The sequence below is a fragment of the Rhinichthys klamathensis genome, unplaced genomic scaffold (genome assembly GCF_029890125.1).
Source record: "Rhinichthys klamathensis goyatoka isolate OS25496 unplaced genomic scaffold, OSU_Roscu_1.1 h1tg000114l_1, whole genome shotgun sequence".
Taxonomy (NCBI): domain Eukaryota; kingdom Metazoa; phylum Chordata; class Actinopteri; order Cypriniformes; family Leuciscidae; genus Rhinichthys; species Rhinichthys klamathensis.
Window position 1 is genome coordinate 4,590,689 of NW_026606651.1, and position 20,394 is coordinate 4,611,082.

Genomic DNA, 20,394 nt, shown 5'->3' on the forward strand with positions numbered 1-20,394 from the left:
AAATAATTTCACATTTCTTCTACATAAACGACCCATTTTAAATACACATTCATCTTTCCAGAGGTGAAGTATCCCTTTAAAAGGTTTCATTCCAACCCTGTTACATCTAACTTTTTGGAGCCTTTATTTTAAAAGTGCAAAATGAATCTGTGTTGGTCTCTGATGTAGTTTATAAACATACAAGCAATAAAAACAAAAGAGTCTTCCATGATTTGCCGCTTCACTAAACTCTAAGCATGGCGTCTTTACCGCGCATGGCGTGGGGTGTTTCTCCTTCTTTTCCCCTGCTGTCTTCTCTTTCTCTCCTGTCTCGCCTCACTTTGGCATCTCTCTAAATATATCTCGCCGTGTCTACCTTTCTCCCCGTCTCTCTGCTCGCACAGTCTTGTCCAATAAAGTTAGCCATGCTTCACCAATCCAATCTGACACACTTTTACATAACAATTCTATCTGCAGCACGCGCCCTCCCTTCCTCGACTCAAGAGTGACTGTAATGCAGTATTAACTGAGCATTTTAACCCTGAATATTAGATGTGTGTGGTGAATAGCATATGCTGAAACTGAAATGCACTCCTGTCTTTGTTGAACACCGGTGGGGATGCATCAATGCCATCCTCAATGAGGACTCAAACATTTTCTCTTTACAGAGCTTTTTTGGCTCTTTTCCCACATCCCATAGACATACAGTATCGATTAGAGCTGGACGGTAGAGATTCTGCTGTACAGTTTATGTCTGTGCCATAATGTTCAGTATTGTAGACCGCTTCATTATTTGTAATGGGAGTGATTTAGTTATGGTTTATCATAGTGTGACGTTCTCATCCAGTGTAGAAATGCTAACCTGTAAGACATTTACATAGTCTTCGGATGTGGTTTAGAAAGTCCCATAATGTATTAACTCGGATCAACTCAAGTGTCACATAATGTGAAGCTGTTTTTGCACTGATGCCAAAAGCATCTTTCATGTATACAAATTTCATCTTTATCTAATCTTTTATCTGATCTCTAATCTTTAATGTCATTAGTAATTGTATACATTCATATAAAGTTTGATATATACAGTATACTGTATATATAAAGTCTAGCTCTCATACATTTTCACACATACATTATGCTTCTAAATTGTAAAACTTTGTTTATAGAATATTTAAATAATGGAATTTGATTATATTGTATTTTATCAACGAGATAATATATACACCGATATATATATATATATATATATATATATATATATATATATATATATATAATATTTAATTTATTTTCTAATATATATATAAAATATAACATTTATATTGTTAATATATTTGAAATGTTAAATTTTACTATAGGCCTATATATATATATATAGTAAAATGTAACATTTCAAATATATTAACAATATAAATAATAAATATAATACAAGATTTTTGTTTCTAAAGCTATGAATAAATAAATACTTTATAAAAAATACTTGTTTTAGATGCTGTCCATTTTGTGTGTCTGTGTGTGTATATACACTCACCGGCCACTTTATTAGGTACACCTGTCCAACTGCTCGTTAACACTTAATTTCTAAGCAGCCAATCACATGGCGGCAACTCAGTGCATTTAGGCATGTAGACATGGTCAAGACAATCTCCTGCAGTTCAAACCGAGCATCAGTATGGGGAAGAAAGTTGATTTGAGTGACTTTGAACGTGGCATGATTGTTGGTGCCAGAAGGGCTGGTCTGAGTATTTCAGAAACTGCTAATCTACTGGGATTTTCACGCACAACCATCTCTAGGGTTTACAGAGAATGGTCCGAAAAAGAAAAAACATCCAGTGAGCGGCAGTTCTGTGGGCGGAAATGCCTTGTTGATGCCAGAGGTCAGAGGAGAATGGCCAGACTGGTTCGAGCTGATAGAAGGGCAACAGTGACTGAAATAACCACTCGTTACAACCGAGGTATGCAGCAAAGCATTTGTGAAGCCACAACACGCACAACCTTGAGGCGGATGGGCTACAACAGCAGAAGACTCCACCGGGTACCACTCATCTCCACTACAAATAGGAAAAAGAGGCTACAATTTGCAAGAGCTCACCAAAATTGAACAGTTGAAGACTGGAAAAATGTTGCCTGATCTGATGAGTCTTGATTTCTGTTGAGACATTCAGATGTTAGAGTCAGAATTTGGCGTAAACAGAATGAGAACATGGAACCATCATGCCTTGTTACCACTGTGCAGGCTGGTGGTGGTGGTGTAATGGTGTGGGGGATGTTTTCCTGGCACACTTTAGGCCCCTTAGTGCCAATTGGGCATCGTTTAAATGCCACGGCCTACCTGAGCATTGTTTCTGACCATGTCCATCCCTTTATGGCCACCATGTACCCATCCTCTGATGGCTACTTCCACCATGTCACAAAGCTCTAATCATTTCAAATTGGTTTCTTGAACATGACAATGAGTTCACTGTACTAAAATGGCCTCCACAGTCACCAGATCTCAACCCAATAGAGCATCTTTGGGATGTGGTGGAACGGGAGATTCGCATCATGGATGTGCAGCCGACAAATCTGCGGCAACTGTGTGATGCCATCATGTCAATATGGACCAAACTCCCTGAGGAATGCTTCCAGCACCTTGTTGAATCTATGCCACGAAGAATTGAGGCAGTTCTGAAGGCAAAAGGGGGTCCAACCCGTTACTAGCATGGGGTACCTAATAAAGTGGCCGGTGAGTGTATATATATATATATACACATATATACAAAAATGCTGGGTTGGGTCAAATATGGACAAACCCAGCCATTGGGTTAATTTTTTTAACTAAATTTGTAACCCAACATTTGGTTTTGTCCATATTTGACCTAAAATTGGGTGAAAACAACCCACCATTTTTTAGAAGAAAGAAAGAAAGAAAGAAAGAAAGAAAGAAAGAAAGAAAGAAAGATAGATAGATAGATAGATAGATAGATAGATAGATAGATCCATCTCCGTGCCTGTGACGTTTAATACAGTTTACGGAATATTGTTAAATAAACACAAAAACAATAATACTGGGAAATATCATTACAATTTAACATAATTGTTTGCAATTTGAATATATTTAAATATATAATTTATTCCTGTGATCAAAGCTGAATTTTCAGCATCATTACTCCAGTCTTCAGTGTCACATGATCCTTCAGAAATCACTCTAACATGATGATTTGCTGCTCAAGAAACATTTATGATTATTATCAATGTTGAAAACAGTTGTGCTGCTTCATATTTTTGTGGAAACCATGATAAAAAAAAATATTCAGGATTCTTTGCTGAATAGGAAGTTCAAAAGAACAGCATTTATTTGTAATAGGAATATTTTACCATTATACATTTACTGACTCTTTTGATCAATTTAATACTTGTATTCAGCAGGGATTTATTCATTTCTTCTTTAAAAAAAAAAAAATCATAATGACCTCAGACTTTTGAACGGTAATGTATAGTGCATTATAGTAATATTATAATAATTGTAAGTATTAATGATGTTCCATATGCTTTTAATCTGGATATAAACATCAATGCAACATGAATTTACATCAGACAAAAAACAAAAACAAAAATACAGAGAGGGGCTTTAGTCCAGCACACAGCACTGCAACAAAGCCATGTTGTTCTTTTAAACTAACATTGTTAACTCATTGAGCCCACCTACACTGCGTGGGCACGCTGCAAACTCTCTAAAGCACCTTGTCTCTAAAGTACTAATGAAAAATAACTTTATCATCAGAGTTTATGATATATGATACAACTGTGCATCTTGTTCCCTCATTAGCGTCATAAGCGCTGAGGCTCAGACTCCCTGATGTACTTATTCTGCTGTGCGGATAATTCCACATTATTAGGTGAGGGAGAACACGAGCCACCCTGGTGTTCGGAGCAGAGGATCGGATCATAACCTGCTGTCTCCGGCTGATTCTGCTGCCCAAGGCCAAGCATCCTTCAGGTCTTCTAAAGATATGAGTGTTTGTGTTTGTAGCATCGGGTCGTTCTATCCGGTCTCCTGTCGAGACAAACACTGTGCCACTGCATTCAGGTTTCCTTTTCAATTCAGTTTCAATTTCATGTGCTTTGGTGGAATGATAAAATTGCACATTCCCAAAGTATTTGCACAAAAGCTGTGAACAATTAAATGTGCAAAATAAAAAAAAAATTAAACAATTAAATTAAATTAAATACAAATTAAATTAAATTAAATACAAATTAAATTAAATACAAATTAAATTAAAAAAATAATACAATGAAATAAAACAATAAAATAAATAAAAAATTAAATACAAATTAAATTAAATTAAATACAAATTAAATTTAAAAAATAATACAATGAAATAAAACAATAAAATAAATTAAAAAATAAAATACAAAATAAAATTAAAATAAATAAAATAAAACAATAAAATAAAATAAAACAATAAATTAAATAAAATTAAAATTAAATAAAAAATATATATTTTTTTTTAATTTAAAAAATATTAAATTAAATTAAATTAAATAGCACACCTCTACACAACAAATCGACTGATTCAAGGTATCATTCACGAATGATGTGGGTATTTAAGTGCTTTAAAAGATACGAAAATCGGCCAACCCTTAATATGAAAGGGCTGATAACTAAAATAATGAAAAATAACAATGATACAGAGAATAGGCAATATTAAAAATTTCTGTACTACATTTCTGCACCGCAAACAGAGGGTGAAATAAATAAATACATTTTTATATGCTGCTTGCAAAGCATATTTTGTCAGAATACTGGTACTTTGGAATGATAAATAAATGACATACCGATAAAACAAAATAACAGATGATAACAGTGAAGAGTTTACTTAATTTAACAAAAAGGAATAAATTAGGGAAGTAACATTAATTAAACAATAGTAATTAAGAATAAACCAAAGATAAAACTAAGAACTGAAGGTCAGTACTGTCTCCTTTTCTGTCTTTTATTTCCATAATTTATGTTGCTTTCCATCTCTTTTGTACTCCCTCACTCTCTTTCCTCCAGCACTCCCAATGCTTTCTTTTCTACTCACATATTCCCTGTCTCTCCCTCTCTCTCTCTCTCTCTCTCTCTCTCTCTCTCTCTCTCTCTCTCTCTCTCTCTCTCTCTCTCTCTCTCTCTCTCTCTCTCTCTCTCTCTCTCTCTCTCTCTCTCTCTCTCTCTCTCTCTCTCTCTCTCTCTCTCTCTCTCTCTCTCTCTCTCTCAGTCTGTGTGGACAGAGATTTACAGTGACAGTTTAATGAATCCAGCATTTCTTAATGCTCAGTGTGTCCTAGTGGCAGGAACGCTGACCCCCCTCGACCCCCCTCAGTCTTCCACGTGCATATTGCGCTTCATACGCAGTTGGGCTGGGAAGCATCTAAATGAATCATAACTCAAACATGTCAATGTTATTAAAGACTTCACAAGCGTCCCCTGAGCTCTTTGAGCAAGTAATGCTCAATAATCGTGTAGCTTTTAACTTTAAGTCGTAGCTAAATTGCCTTACTTACAAAATATGAAGACTTTCCTTACATGGCAGACAAAACATTGAAAATGTATATACGCATTACGTGTGTAATCTGTATACAGTATATATATACACTCACCGGCCACTTTATTAGGTACCCCATGCTAGTAACGGGTTGGACCCCCTTTTGCCTTCAGAACTGCCTCAATTCTTCGTGGCATAGATTCAACAAGGTGCTGGAAGCATTCCTCAGGGAGTTTGGTCCATATTGACATGATGGCATCACACAGTTGCCGCAGATTTGTCGGCTGCACATCCATGATGCGAATCTCCCGTTCCACCACATCCCAAAGATGCTCTATTGGGTTGAGATCTGGTGACTGTGGAGGCCATTTTAGTACAGTGAACTCATTGTCATGTTCAAGAAACCAATTTGAAATGATTAGAGCTTTGTGACATGGTGGAAGTAGCCATCAGAGGATGGGTACATGGTGGCCATAAAGGGATGGACATGGTCAGAAACAATGCTCAGGTAGGCCGTGGCATTTAAACGATGCCCAATTGGCACTAAGGGGCCTAAAGTGTGCCAGGAAAACATCCCCCACACCATTACACCACCACCACCAGCCTGCACAGTGGTAACAAGGCATGATGGTTCCATGTTCTCATTCTGTTTACGCCAAATTCTGACTCTAACATCTGAATGTCTCAACAGAAATCGAGACTCATCAGACCAGGCAACATTTTTCCAGTCTTCAACTGTCCAATTTTGGTGAGCTCTTGCAAATTGTAGCCTCTTTTTCCTATTTGTAGTGGAGATGAGTGGTACCCGGTGGAGTCTTCTGCTGTTGTAGCCCATCCGCCTCAAGGTTGTGCGTGTTGTGGCTTCACAAATGCTTTGCTGCATACCTCGGTTGTAACGAGTGGTTATTTCAGTCACTGTTGCCCTTCTATCAGCTCGAACCAGTCTGGCCATTCTCCTCTGACCTCTGGCATCAACAAGGCATTTCCGCCCACAGAACTGCCGCTCACTGGATGTTTTTTCTTTTTCGGACCATTCTCTGTAAACCCTAGAGATGGTTGTGCGTGAAAATCCCAGTAGATTAGCAGTTTCTGAAATACTCAGACCAGCCCTTCTGGCACCAACAATCATGCCACGTTCAAAGTCACTCAAATCACCTTTCTTCCCCATACTGATGCTCGGTTTGAACTGCAGGAGATTGTCTTGACCATGTCTACATGCCTAAATGCACTGAGTTGCCGCCATGTGATTGGCTGCTCAGAAATTAAGTGTTAACGAGCAGTTGGACAGGTGTACCTAATAAAGTGGCCGGTGAGTGTATATATATATATATATATATATATATATATATATATATATATGTGTGTGTGTGTAATATGTAGTATACAGATACACATTTTCTTTGTGGATGCACTCAGAGAAAACAGCCTTGCTTTGTTGATGCCGTATGCTGAGACATTCGGCAGCGGAGACCGCTCTGAACGGCAGCGTTTCCTGCTCCGTCGCGGGTGCTCTGTTGATTCACATCACATCCAGAGGCCTTGGCGTGTCACAGCCAATCACATCAATGCTGTGATGTGCCACAGGATGAAGATGAGGATGAGGAGGAGGTTGTGGTAGTGGAACACAAGCGCCCGAAGGCTGCAGCTCTCCTCCCAAACCCCTGTCGAGCATCACAGTAATCATCAGTAATCCTAATAATCAAGCCTTCTCCGTGACCAACGGGGGTGTTACCATGAAAAAGATGTTTCCTGCAGGGAAAAAAAAGCAGGTAAATAAATATATAAATTAAGAAAGAAGTACCTAAATTAAGAAGACAGACCCTCCCGGGTGTCCTATCCCAAAATAAATGTGCAATGTAGCTTAATATTCCCTGAGACATGGCTAGATCCAGCAACTCTGAGACAGCCGTGTCAAGATCGCTCGACTGTCTCGCTTCTTCCTTAATAAAGCTGTCCGAGAGCGTTTGGCTTTAAAGACAGCAACATATGCCGTCTCTGCTCTCATTTACTTAGGGCTGACATTGGATTTGAAATTTCATTTGAAACGTAGCCATTTAGATCTGACGGTTTGTGACAGAACAGCTGGGATTGGTTTTCTAAATGACATATGAATTACAGTTATTAACATAGGATGTCTGTAATTTCATGTACTACTGTTTGTATTTAGGATTAATATGAGAGCATAGCCAGGATTTAGATGTTATGGGATGCCTTATAGATGTGTGCTATCATTCAAAAGTTTGGGGTCAGTGAGACTTTAAGGGTTTTGAGTCTTTTATGCTCAAGGCTGCATTTATTTGATCAAAAAATATGCTAAAAGCAGTAATATTGTGAAATATTATTACATATTGAAAAAAACTGTTTTTTATTTGAATATAATTTATAATGTAACTTATTCTTGTGATTAAAGCTGAATTTTCAGCATCATTACTCCAGTCTTCAGTGTCACAGGATCCTTCAGAAATCATTCTAATATGATGATTTGCTGCTCAAGAAACATTTATGATTATTATCAATGTTGAAAACGGCTTATTACAGTAGTCAACATTTGAATTGGATCAAAACCTTTCATCAAAGTTATACATATACCCGTTCTTGTCTTAGGACAACTTTAATAAAAAAAATGTTGACTACTGTATTTTGTGGAATCTGTGATGCATTTTTCTCAGGATTATTGGATGGAAGTAATGTCTAAATCCATAATGAAAGTGCTACAATACATTTAGCCTTAACTACGGTATTCTACGAAGGTCAATATAAAAGAGAAGCATTGTGAAAATAAATAAATATTATTCCTACATCATTTCTATCCTGACAGGTTTAGATTTCTCAGATGTGTCCAAAACAGAAGGTCATTTGTGAGAACTTTTAGTAAAAACTTGTGTGATTCGGACAAGATTAAAATCACAAAGTATACATCTGTGAAAAATGGAGTTTACGTGGGAAAACGAGTAGCGCTTTTACATCCATTAGTACGACTCATTAGTAAAAAGCGTCTTTTAATAAAATCTCAAAGCGAATACAACATTAAAGAACACATCCCTCTTTTTGTCCTTTATGAATGAACAATGATGAACTGCAAACGCTACATTCCCAGTGGACCGCAATCCCACGACTACACCTGCCCTCTGAATTTTAATTCAGAATCCCACACTTCTTCTCAAAAAAAAAAAAAAAAAACCAAGTGTTTCCTAATTAAATGTTCTGGTTATGCAAATGATTCATCCAATTTAGGGCTTCATTAAATAATTGACTTCTCTTCTGGGGAACAACTTCCAGACTTGCAGGATAATTGAGGGCAGTTTCAGGAGAGCAAAGGGACAGCGAGTAATCCATTCTGCTCTTCATTCCAGTCGCTTGATTACGTTTCCACCTTCCTGTAATCTCTCGTTTCTCATCTCCTGAGAAATTCTGCTGGCCTGATTTGGGAAGTGAAATGAAAAACAATTCATATTATCAAGTGTGAAATGTTTGGCTGTAATTTTGTTCTTAAAGTGACCTTGCGTTGCGTGCGGCTGGCAACAGTTAATGTGTCCAGGTGTGCGGCTCAGTGAAGCTGTCACAAAGCATGCGAGCTAAAGCTGCAAATACATATTCAAATGTATTCATAACTTATTTACACAGAGTGAGCACATTATAAATGCTAATACACCCACATGAAACACTGCCTGATTTTTTTTGGTGGTTGCTGTGAACAACTACTAAATGGTTTTGATGGAAGCGTAAAGCTCGAACAGTGTGTTGTAATGTGACTAAACTAAATGCATAACAGCAAGTATTATTTACCCGACATGCAAAAGAACATTTCTCAATCCGGCGTCTGCGCCAGGATGAATCACACATGGGAGCATTTGAACTTCCGGATAGGGCACGAATCCGCCACTGGCATTGAACTGAACGTAACATTTCGTCATTTGCAGCTAAAGAAGGTGACACTCTTTTACTGAGTTCAGTCGAGACCGAAGACTCGTTTTGCTTTTGACTTTTATAAATTGGATCGATTTTAAATGTTGTTGTATGGGCTGCGTTCGAAACCGTTGTTCGAAACCATAGATGTTACACTTTTTTGGCAACTGTAACCAGCTGACAGTTAGGGACTATATTAGTTTGTTAGTGTTACATGAATAAATTGAACTATTTGTTGAACGCTATGATCTTTTACCAGATGGTTGTTTTAGAGAATAGCCTAAATGGTGATATAAGAGGGAACTTTGTGAAGAAGACCAAGCCTGGTGTCACTTATTGCTTTAATAAGTAACAAGCCTTAAGCCTGAAACATACTTTAAAGGGGTCATGAACTGCATTTTTAAAAAATTTTATTTTATGTTTCCAGAGGTGCACTTGTCAAGTTAGCATGAAAAATTGTCATAATTAAAAAAATAAAGGCCATTTTTTTCCTACCCTTTAAATCCCTCTGTTGGAAGGGGCGTTTCTGCTGTGAGATATCCTCTGCTATGATTGGCTAACAAATTTGCATATGAAATAAGTATTACATTTGGAACTCTCAAAAACTTTTACTACGTTTTTACTAGCTGCTGAAAAGTGTTGATTACAGCATTATATTAAGATCTACTCCTGTCGCATGATGACAGACATATCTGTGGAGCGCATGTGAAGTTGACCATTTAGTCACTGGCTTGATTTACTGACACTTAAACAACAATAAATGATTTTGAAACAAAGAACGTCTGACTGTAAATGAAGCATTACATATCAAAAATCACTGATCACAGATAAGGCATTAGAAGAAACACTGTTACTTACATGTTGGGTCCATATCTTACAGTAAAAGTGTGTAAGATATGGATGAAATTGCTGATTTACCAAATAATCCACGGTGAAATGTACCGAACAAACAAACACTGCTCCAATGAGACATTCACATAGTTGAAAAAATATAGCCATTTTCCAAGCATTAGGATCCTTTTTTTTTGGAACAATATATTTATTTTTCAGTTTACATATCACATCAAATTAGCTACATAATGAATAACAATCATGCAAAACCCAGTAAACCTTCTCCCCCCCCCCCCCCCCCCAAAGGAAAATACAATAAATAAAATAATAATAATAATAATAATAATGATAAATAAATAAAATGTATAAAAATAAAAAACACCTAAAGACACCTAAATCAGGTAAGGAGTGTTTCACATGTCTATTTAGAAGACCATGATGCTACCCTAAGAGCTTGTTCTTGTTGTAGCAAGTTACCAACATTTACATTATGCCTTAAGTCTCCAGACATCTTCAAAAGTATTTTGTTTATTTTTGACAATGGCATTAGGATCCTTTGAAGGTAATGTTATTTTTAGTCCAGTGATCCTGTTTCTCTCAAAAGACGTGATGATGTAGAAGTAGGCGTTGATCTGGTTCTGCAGAGGTGGTATTTCGCCGCACTATTAGGTCATAATGTGACAAAATCCGAAATGAGTCGTTTTCAGAGCTTGGTTTCAATAAAAGCTGTTTTTGGACTAACGATGAAGTCTTAAAACTGCCGTCGGCAAATTTTTTTTGATCATATTCAGTGAAATCGACACTATAATCCGACAGAACAACATAAATAAAGTGGTTTTAGAAAAAAACCCGATCGTGGAGCTCCACCTGGAGCGTGTTATTTGTTTTGCAAAAATCCACAGCGCCCGGATCATCATGTCCAATCAGCGCAGGGGGGTGTGAGATCTGACTGTCAATCACAGATCGGGCACACACCACCCCTCACGCACATTACAATCACATGCACACGCCTGAAGTTCGCGCAGTAACGAAGAGTGATGGCGGATGTATCTCGCTTTCAAAACACTAACAAATCAAGTAAGCTCATTTAGAGTATAAATGACGTTAGCAATTGCAATCTATCGGTAGATTAGCCAGGGCAGCATACCTCCACATACTCCATGGTGTTGATGGATGCTGATGAGACGGGCGCGTTCACAGATAACCTGGTGCCAGTGTTGCCAGATTGGGACGGTGATTTCCAGCCCAAAAGCTCACCAAAACCCGCCTACTACAAGAAAAAAACGCCCACAATTTTACTGCCAAAATAATGTGATATAATTTCATTACCATGTCATTTAAGGTTGATAAGCACAATTTGTATCTCCTTAAAACAAAATAACGATGTTAAAATAAAATAAAAAATAAATAAATTAAAGCAAAACAGCTTTACAGATCAAAACAGATCAAAACAGGGCAATAATTAAGGAGAATTAGCCAATATGACTAAAATGTCCAGGTGGACACTGTCAAAACGGCAATCAAGAAATGAACCGATGACTTTAACCCTCGGAAGTACACATTGCAGAACATAACGCAGAATTTAGCAGTCAAAACGGATTCATTGTTGATTCAAACCTTTTTCAGCAGCTGTCAGGGACAAGTAGAGTGCAGTCTGGATGGTGTAAAGTTGCAGATGTTTGGTTAGGCTAGTGTGAACATATGACATGGACAGGAATCATCCCATATTTGATTTCAATTCAAGTCATTCAACTGTGCTCTCCTCTCAGAGTTATATTCACCATAGAGATCTCCTTCCACGTGTGAGTTTTTTAGAGTTGCTCACTACTGTACACTCTTTTGTATAGTAGGCTATGTCACTTTGCCTTAGCTATCACTTGAATATACAGCTACAACTTCTCGCGCTCAATCGCGTCTGCCTGCGGATCGCTGATTGGCTAAAAGTGCGTGCTCGTCGGTGATGTCAACACTAAAGCCAGCTGACTCTGCATGAGCGTGTGTACAGTAATGTCATGATGACTGATTTTATGGACTACATGCACTTTAGTTTCGTTTTTTTTAACCAATTAGAATTTAAAATCTAGATGTTTGAAAACCGCCGAAATGATCCCAAACCAGCCCAAATTTTGACCACCCGCCCAAACCCTTTTTTACCCGCACAATCAAATTCAAAACCGCCCAATTGGGCGGGAACCCGCCCAATCTGGCAACACTGCCTGGTGCACACGCACTGACGAGCACGAACTCGTGGGAGGGTATCCGTTGATAGTGGGGGAGGGGCATGAGAGTTGTAAACATTCAAAATTTTGCCTAAGTCCTCTCAATGTGCCAGACTTGCCGACTGCAGCTTTAAGTTCTGAAACTGTCAAAAGATCAAGGACACTTTCATATCTCAAATCATGACCCTTTTAAGCAAGTATGTGAAGGCAGATGCTTTTAGCTACCCAAGCTTGATTTCATGCATCATTGCATTTCAAAATGTGTTGCATTCTCAGCATTGCTGCAAAGGGAGCTATAGCTATAGTCTTCTTTTACAATCAGTAAAACTTTTTGAAATTTGGGCTGCAGATGTTAATTTTAAGATTAATTACACATTTTAAAGCATTCAATTTAACAAAGGTGATGCATTCACCTAATTTGACACTGCAGCTGTTGTTCATTTATTCTGTTCTGTCTGTTCTGTACAAGCCCCTAATTATCCAGCTATATTACTTTACAATTGCTAAGCTGTACCAAGCCAGATTGATCTTTGGGCTACATGGAGATAACAGGTTAATAATGGAGCATGTTTAGCCTTTGGCTGAAGCTCCAGTGGTAGTTGAACCTGAAGAGCTGCAGTAAGAGATTTCAAGAGGAACCCGTAGTTTAGCTGAGTGAGAGGCAATCAATGATGGCTTGATTACCTACATAAAACTAAAGGTGTAAGGTGGTAGTTTGTGCTTTATGCTTTTTCCTGTGAACCTCTGTGCTCAAGGGCCTTTTGGCATTATTTGAAAGTAAGTATGAAGGACACACCATAAGGCATGAAGATATTAAGATATAATAAACGTTAACAATCATGATTGTCTGCAAAGCTACTTTGAAACATTGCGTATTGTGAAAAGTGCTATAGAAGTAAATTTGGCTCGACTTGAACATTGAATGTGTGTTTTGGCATGCAAATGGTTATTGAGTTTTTGCACTGCTTCTGTATTTTGTTAATTAGGTTTTGTCTATGTTCAGAATAGCATACTAACATATTGATTTTACTGTCTCTGCAGTAAGTAGTATATACTGTGCATAAACAGATTTTCTGTGCATGAATACTTGAATGACCAACTACTTTTGACAAAATATTCAGTATTCAACAGAGCACACTGTATCCCAAAATGCATTGTGCTCAACTTGACCCTAAATTCAGTGTGATGAATGAACCCAAATAATTTTTTTCTCTTTTTTGACACAATATTTGATTGACCTGCTAAATTTAAGTAAAAACATTTTTTTTTCTCTTTCATATTTGCAGAATTATCTTTATTATGATAATGATATAAAGGTCAAGTGACAGTGACAGTGTTTAAAATATTGGAATTAGTCTTTTTTTTTTTTTTTTCATTAAATTGACCTCTTAAACGTTAAAAATTAGTATGCTTGTGTTGTAATGTCAGGAAACATATTTAGGGGTTATCAGCCTTTCTTATTTGTATCATTGATTATATCTTACACAATGACAAGAAAACAAACGGATGTAAATAAAGAAAACTAATTCCATCTTTAAAATTTGTTTAAACGTTTAATATTTTGATACTTAAGTATATTACAGTGACATGAAAATGTACTGCATAACAAGAATGATCCTGTAATCAGAAAGAAGCTATTTCTTTCAAAATATGTCCATAGGCTAATTAGCACTTGAAGCTATATGACTGTTTTGATGAAGGACATGTACAAGAAATCATAGAGGAGGGCTGTGACATGCTAGTAGTTTTGTTGAGTAAGATGTTCTGTGCTATGATTCAATCTGACTGATTCCCCATCTGATGCAAATACGTGTACCACAAGACACGTACACAGACATTTAACATCCTTTCATGACTCAGCGGACTGTGATTGTCTGATCACTGACAGAATGCAGTGCCTGGTAACAGTGACAGTGTGATAGAGTGTGTTCAGAATTCCCTGAGGCGATCAGCTGTCATGCTTGTGCCTCCATGTGCCAGGGGGGTTGCTTAAAGACAAGCCAAGTTAATTAGCGTTGTCAGTTTCTACCCCTGAATATCTCTTAGTCTGCCCCCTCTGAGACACCACTGAGTTAAACACCAGCCCCAAAGCCGCAGACAAGCTAAAAGTACTCTCAATATCTACTGTTGTCATACATTTGACTATTTGACCTAAACTATTTCGTAGACTGCCTCACCAGAGAATGAAAGGAGATCAAAGACTTGATTATTGAAGGGAACTTGTGAAATATTTGCTTTGTTGAGGCAGTTTTATACTTGAGGAATCTAGGTACTTCTGTATGTCCTCAGGTACGGTTTTACGCTAGAACAAACTTATTGTGTGTGTATGTGTTTGACAAAGTAAAACACGATTCAGAAATACAAACCTCGATTTTGGGACATTACTGAATTAACTGTCCTTTTTCTGTGTTTTTACCTTGCTTAGATGTTCCAGTTCTGTTCCTGTCAAAAGAAAACAATGAAGTGAACGACACAAGCAAATAAACTCAAGGACAAATGTGAGAGATAAAGTCAACTTAAAGAGATGCATTGCCCAGTCCTGGCCTGTCAAGAAATGCTACACCAGTGAGGACTGTGCACACAAGCTTTGAGTTGGAAAGTAGGGCATTAAAGGTGTCTGGATATCCTCTCACTGGTCAGCCTGAAAACTGTTTCCTAAAAACATTTTATTTGCCTTGATGTTTTTAGGACAAGCATCCGTGAGAGCTATGTGACATGGGATTTTCCTCTTGGCTATGAAACCATGATGCAGACTTCTGTGACATACTCGCAAGCCTTCCCTGCCAAAGTTTCATGCTCTTCAGGACTTACACAAAGAGAGTTTCACAAAGGTTGCTCATTGAGTGTTTAAGTGCCCCTGTGGACTAATGGGGCTAAAGCTCAGGATACAACCAGTCCCTCTTTTGCATATAAAGACACTTGCTTATAAATACTCTTCGTGCCAAAACCAGGACCTACTCTGACAGCATTACCACAAAGACTTAAACAGAAACCCTCAGTCATGTGACCTGAGGAAAGGACCAGTCACATGCTCTGCTGCCATCGGCTGGTCTATTTTATTTAATTTTTTATTTTTTTGTTACTGCAGCATTTACCATGTTCAGAGTTTGCCAAATGTCAAATATACTGTGTGCTACAACTGAATTTTTTATCTAATTGATTGTTTATTCACATTTGACTTGTGAAAGCAGACAAAAACCCTACACAGTCAAAATTTACATCTATGGTCCATAAGCTACTCTTGGATAACATGGTGAGCAAAGAGCCTAACCATTTGCCAACTGTTCACAGCCACAGCAATGGCAACCCAGACAAAACACCAACAACCGTGACTGTGCGCTCAGTGCTCCTCAACCGAAACTCTCCAGATATTGAAAGCAGACTTAAACGCAGGCGAAACCGCACGCAGCAGGTACGCTTTAAAGATTTGGAGGATGATGATGAGTCTAAGGATAAAAATGAAAAGGTGAGGATAAAGAGTCCAACAGAGGTTCCAAACTGGCAGAAAGAGTTAACAAATGGGCCCTCGCTGGTGGGAGCGGTCCGTGGAGACATGGAAAAGACAATTGGTGCTGTAACAGCATTTCTGAAGAGAGCACCACCGCACCCACTTACCCCTGGGCCTACCAGACGCTGCTGGGTCCCAACGCATCCATGTTCGCTCACACTGCCGCTGCCAACTCAGCCATGCAGGAGTACAGCCATCCAAACCTCACCCAGTTTGCATAAGCCTCCCTCGCTCTCGGCCACACAGACTCGCAGTCACAGCTTGGGGGGAGGCTGGGATGACGAAGACTCCTCAGATGAGTTGACCGCACAGGTCTACATTCCACCTTGTAGATCACGGAAAAGTCCTGTCCAACATCGTACCCCCGCTGAGCAATCAAGGTGCCAGAAAACCGAGGACAATCAAACTGCCTCTGTGGGTACAACAACACAACCTGCGCCACAAAAACAGTCTAGAAGGAGAGGGAGGAGGAAATCCTTAAACAGAGCAGCAAGTGATCCTGGGAAACATGAGCTTCCTTGTACTTCTCCAACTAAAACTGTGCACAGAAGCCATCAACATTCTAACCAACCTAAGAAACCCACATCCAAAGCTGTGGCACACAGAACTTCGTCAGATATCGTGCCTCCACAGCGTTCCCCCACACCCAATACAGTTCATAATACGCAATGTAGTGTCTCTTCCACACAGACTGAAGCTAGCAGTGATTCAAAAATCCAAACTATCCCAGCCAACACAACCTCTTTGCAAACAGCAGAGGTAGATCCTGCATCTTGTCCATCTCACACTGCACCATCTCCTCCACCAACCACATGTCCCAAAGAAACATCACAATGTTGCCCACCACAGGCTGCAACAGAGAACATAATTTTGACCCCCACTGTACTGGAGCCTTTGTGCACTACCACAGCACAAGTCATGTCCACTGACACCACACACAGGCAATCATGCATGTCTCCTACTGAATCTACAGGGCGTTGTTGCACACCTGCTATTCAGACTACGGCAAATTGTAAGACTCCCCCAATATCTGATTCCAAATGCATTTCAGATTCATATACAGATCCCACAACTCCTGCTCAATCCAGACCCTGTTGCCAAAAGCTGGAGGAAACCATTCCATGTTCCAGCAATGCTGGCTTCAAGACAACATCCTGTTCTCAAGGAGCACCTGCAGTTGCCTCTACGTTCACATCCACACAGCCTTGCCAGAAGACTCCAACACAACCCATGGCATGCGGTAACACCTCAAATCAACCTGTGTACTCTGTGATATCTCCAACTCAACCTGTAACTCCTATTCAGTCTGTGCCACGCTGTGAGATTTCTAATCAGAATGAGCCATTGATTAGGACCCCTACCCTTCCTGTACAAACAGTACAATCTCCTATATCAGCTACACACACCCCAACACCTGTTCACCCCACATCATCTTGTAAAATTCCAGTGCAGTCTATACCATACTGTGTCAAAGACAAACCAGCAACAGTGGGCTCTCCTACACGACCTGCAGCATCTCATAAGATTCCTACACAAACCCTCCCTCACAATTTGATGTCATTTCCCCCCGAGCCAACCTGTGCCACCGCTTCACACCCTGTCTCACACCTCAAAGGCCCCATTTCAGCACCCACCATACCTATTGCACAAACTGCAGTACATTGCATTTTGGATCAACAAAATGCGGCAACCCATGTGACTCCTTCCATACCAGTTCTGATTTGCAGCCCTTCCACACAACCGGCACCAGGTAAATTTTCAGTTCGAATATTGCCACACTGCAACTCTAGTATGCAAAATGCAGTGTCTTGCAGTAATCCCTCTCAAATCGTGCAACAGTTTAAGACTCAAAATCAAACAGTACCACACTCCAAATCATTCCCACAAAATATGTCACCCATTCTCTGTCCACGTGAGGCAATGATGTATGCTAGTAAACCCCAAGAAACTGTGCTTCCCTCTGCTAATTTCAGGCATTCCTTACCTCCTTACGCCTGTCCTCCACAGACTGCTCTGCTGTACTCTAACACTGGGGTGAGTCACTCCCCCCCTCAGGCCTTCTGCTACACTCAGGACAGACGAGACAGGAGAGAGTTCATGCTTCCTCCCCCACCTCCTCCTCCTCCTCCTCCATACACCCCCCGCAAAGAGGGCACCTCGACTCCAGGACAGCCCCGCAAGCCTCCTGTCCCCAAAGCTGAGAGCAACAACACAGAAAAGGGCCGAGTGAAAACTGGGGTAGCGAAGCCAATTGTTGAAGCAGGAACTCACCATCAGGCAGGTGAAACCCCACCTCCTGTCCCTCCCAAAACTAAGGCAAGAGCTACAGTGAGGCCCACCCGTTTAAGCAGCCGACGGGCGATCCTCGGCCCAGAATCTCAGTCCAGTGCAAATCAATTGCCTCCTGCTGCGGGGACGAATCCCCAGGCCCCTCTTGGACCAGCAGAAGGCCAAGCGGACACTCTGCGGCAGGTGCAGGAGCTACTGGGGGGGCTCATGTCGGGGGCTATGTGTAAGCTAGACCTGGCAAAGGCAAAAGAGAAACTGTTTGGCCCAAACGGCCCTCTGTACGACATTGGGGCTCTGCAGTCTCAGCTGCACAGCCTGGAAGGGGTGTTGGAAACCAGCCAGAACACCATCAAGGTTTTACTGGACGTCATTCAGGATCTGGAGAAGAAGGAGGCAGAGCGAGACGGGTGAGTACGCGAGTGAGTCAAGGAATAACGTGGTAAGAAGAAAAACTGTGAATGCCAAAGCATATTTTGTTGGCAATGTCAAATGGGTAAATTATCTTATTTTTTCCTGGCTGGTAGAAAGAAGAAATGAGTGAGACATAAACAGCAGGAAAATGTTCCAACCCTCTGCTTTTGTCCATAATCCTGTGTTGACTGTCATTTATACGTTCCAGCAATAATAGCGGTGATGCTTTTTAAACTGCCCTCCCATCTGTCCACTCATCAATTTCATCACTGAGGGATATGACCGTTTGCCTTTTAGCTTGTCGTCTTGCTGAACGACTTTCCAGGTTTATTTAGACTATAAAGAATGTGCCAACCACTTTTACTTTGAAAAGTCTTAAGTAGGATGTGTGAAAGCAAATTCGATCTTTCAGAGTGTTTGCCATTCTGAGAGACGCTACTTTGAGAGACATCATCTCAGTTTTATTGCTCTACTCACATAAAATACAAATGTTCCATAAACTTAATTAAATGAAGAAAACAATTGTCTGTCAACTATATTAAAGTAAGCCTTTTCACGAAAGAAAAAGGAACAACCTTTGTGTGTGTGTGTGTGTGAATATGGATTTCCCTTATGGATTTCTGTACTTGTAGTCATGGTTAACAAATGAGTTAATGCTGTCCCAACAAAAAAAGGATCAAGTACATTTTAATTTTACAATTTTAAATGTATTGCACACAGTGACATCAAGACATGTTTAAGAACTATTTTGGAATAGTTAATATGAATGAACTAAACTGAACAAGCCATAAAGTTACATTTGCTAACATTTATTATTATCTGTAACATCATTTTAACAGCATAATTGGCGATATGCTTAGTATGCATGTGTAAATCTGTCACGTTATTGCAAAATTAATCAAAACAAAATCCTTAGCCTCATTATCAGCCATCAGCTGTTCACGGGCTATGAACTATGAAAAAACGTCAGACACTGCTTAAACACAACTGAAAGTTTATTTTTATGAATTGAATAACAAATGAACATAATTATGGTATGATGGCATCATAAAAGCATATTAGGACTTTTTGATATCACGTGTCTGTTATGAGGTAGGGTTACTCACTGATGGGGTTAGTTTCTGAAAGGAAAGCGCCACCAATTTCATTCTTGAGGCAAAAATTCAATTTCAAAGATAAAAAGCAATGGGCTGAAATCCTTTAAAAATTCATGTCTGTGGCATACTAATGATGGACCAACCGTGCACTCAGATCTCAGATAGTGGCTCTGTGTTCTTTTTGGCACTTACTGGCTTGATCTTTGTGGTTTATTTATATCTTATATAAGCTGCTGTTTTATAAGCTATTTGTTTCATATGTGGAAAAAATAACATGCATAGTGTTTTTATTTTTATTTTGTAACATTTCTTTTGTTTTGTTTTTGTTCCCAGAACTAACTGAAGTGAAATGACATGTCATGATGCAGAAACATGTAATTTTCCCATTCTTCAAAAATGATCTAAAATGCATTTTATTTCAAAGCATTGGCATTTGCTGCTGTAGTTGTAAAGTCGGATTGCATCAGGCTATGAATGAATGAATGAATGAATGAATGAGGCATTTATATAGCGCTTTCATATGTACTACTGTACACCCAAAGCACTTTACAATCATATCAGGGGTTCTCTCCTGATATGATTGTAAAGTGCTACCGCAGAAGCTACTGACATTATGTTTTTAAATGTCTTGATGGAGCAGGTCACCCAGG

The 20,394-nt window shown here is 39.2% G+C and overlaps 1 protein-coding gene across 3 annotated transcripts in view; it reads left to right on the forward strand.

The window, feature by feature from the left end:
- LOC130088200 (mucin-2) overlaps positions 1–20,394 on the forward strand; it is a 137,680-nt gene that overhangs the window by 29,098 nt on the left and 88,188 nt on the right. For all 3 annotated transcript variants that reach the window (XM_056254860.1, XM_056254861.1, XM_056254859.1), the window contains one exon: positions 14,865–18,643. In XM_056254860.1, coding sequence (XP_056110835.1) covers positions 15,663–18,643 — 2,981 coding nt within the window. In that variant the 5' untranslated portion in view covers positions 14,865–15,662. The remainder of the gene's footprint in view (positions 1–14,864; positions 18,644–20,394) is intronic.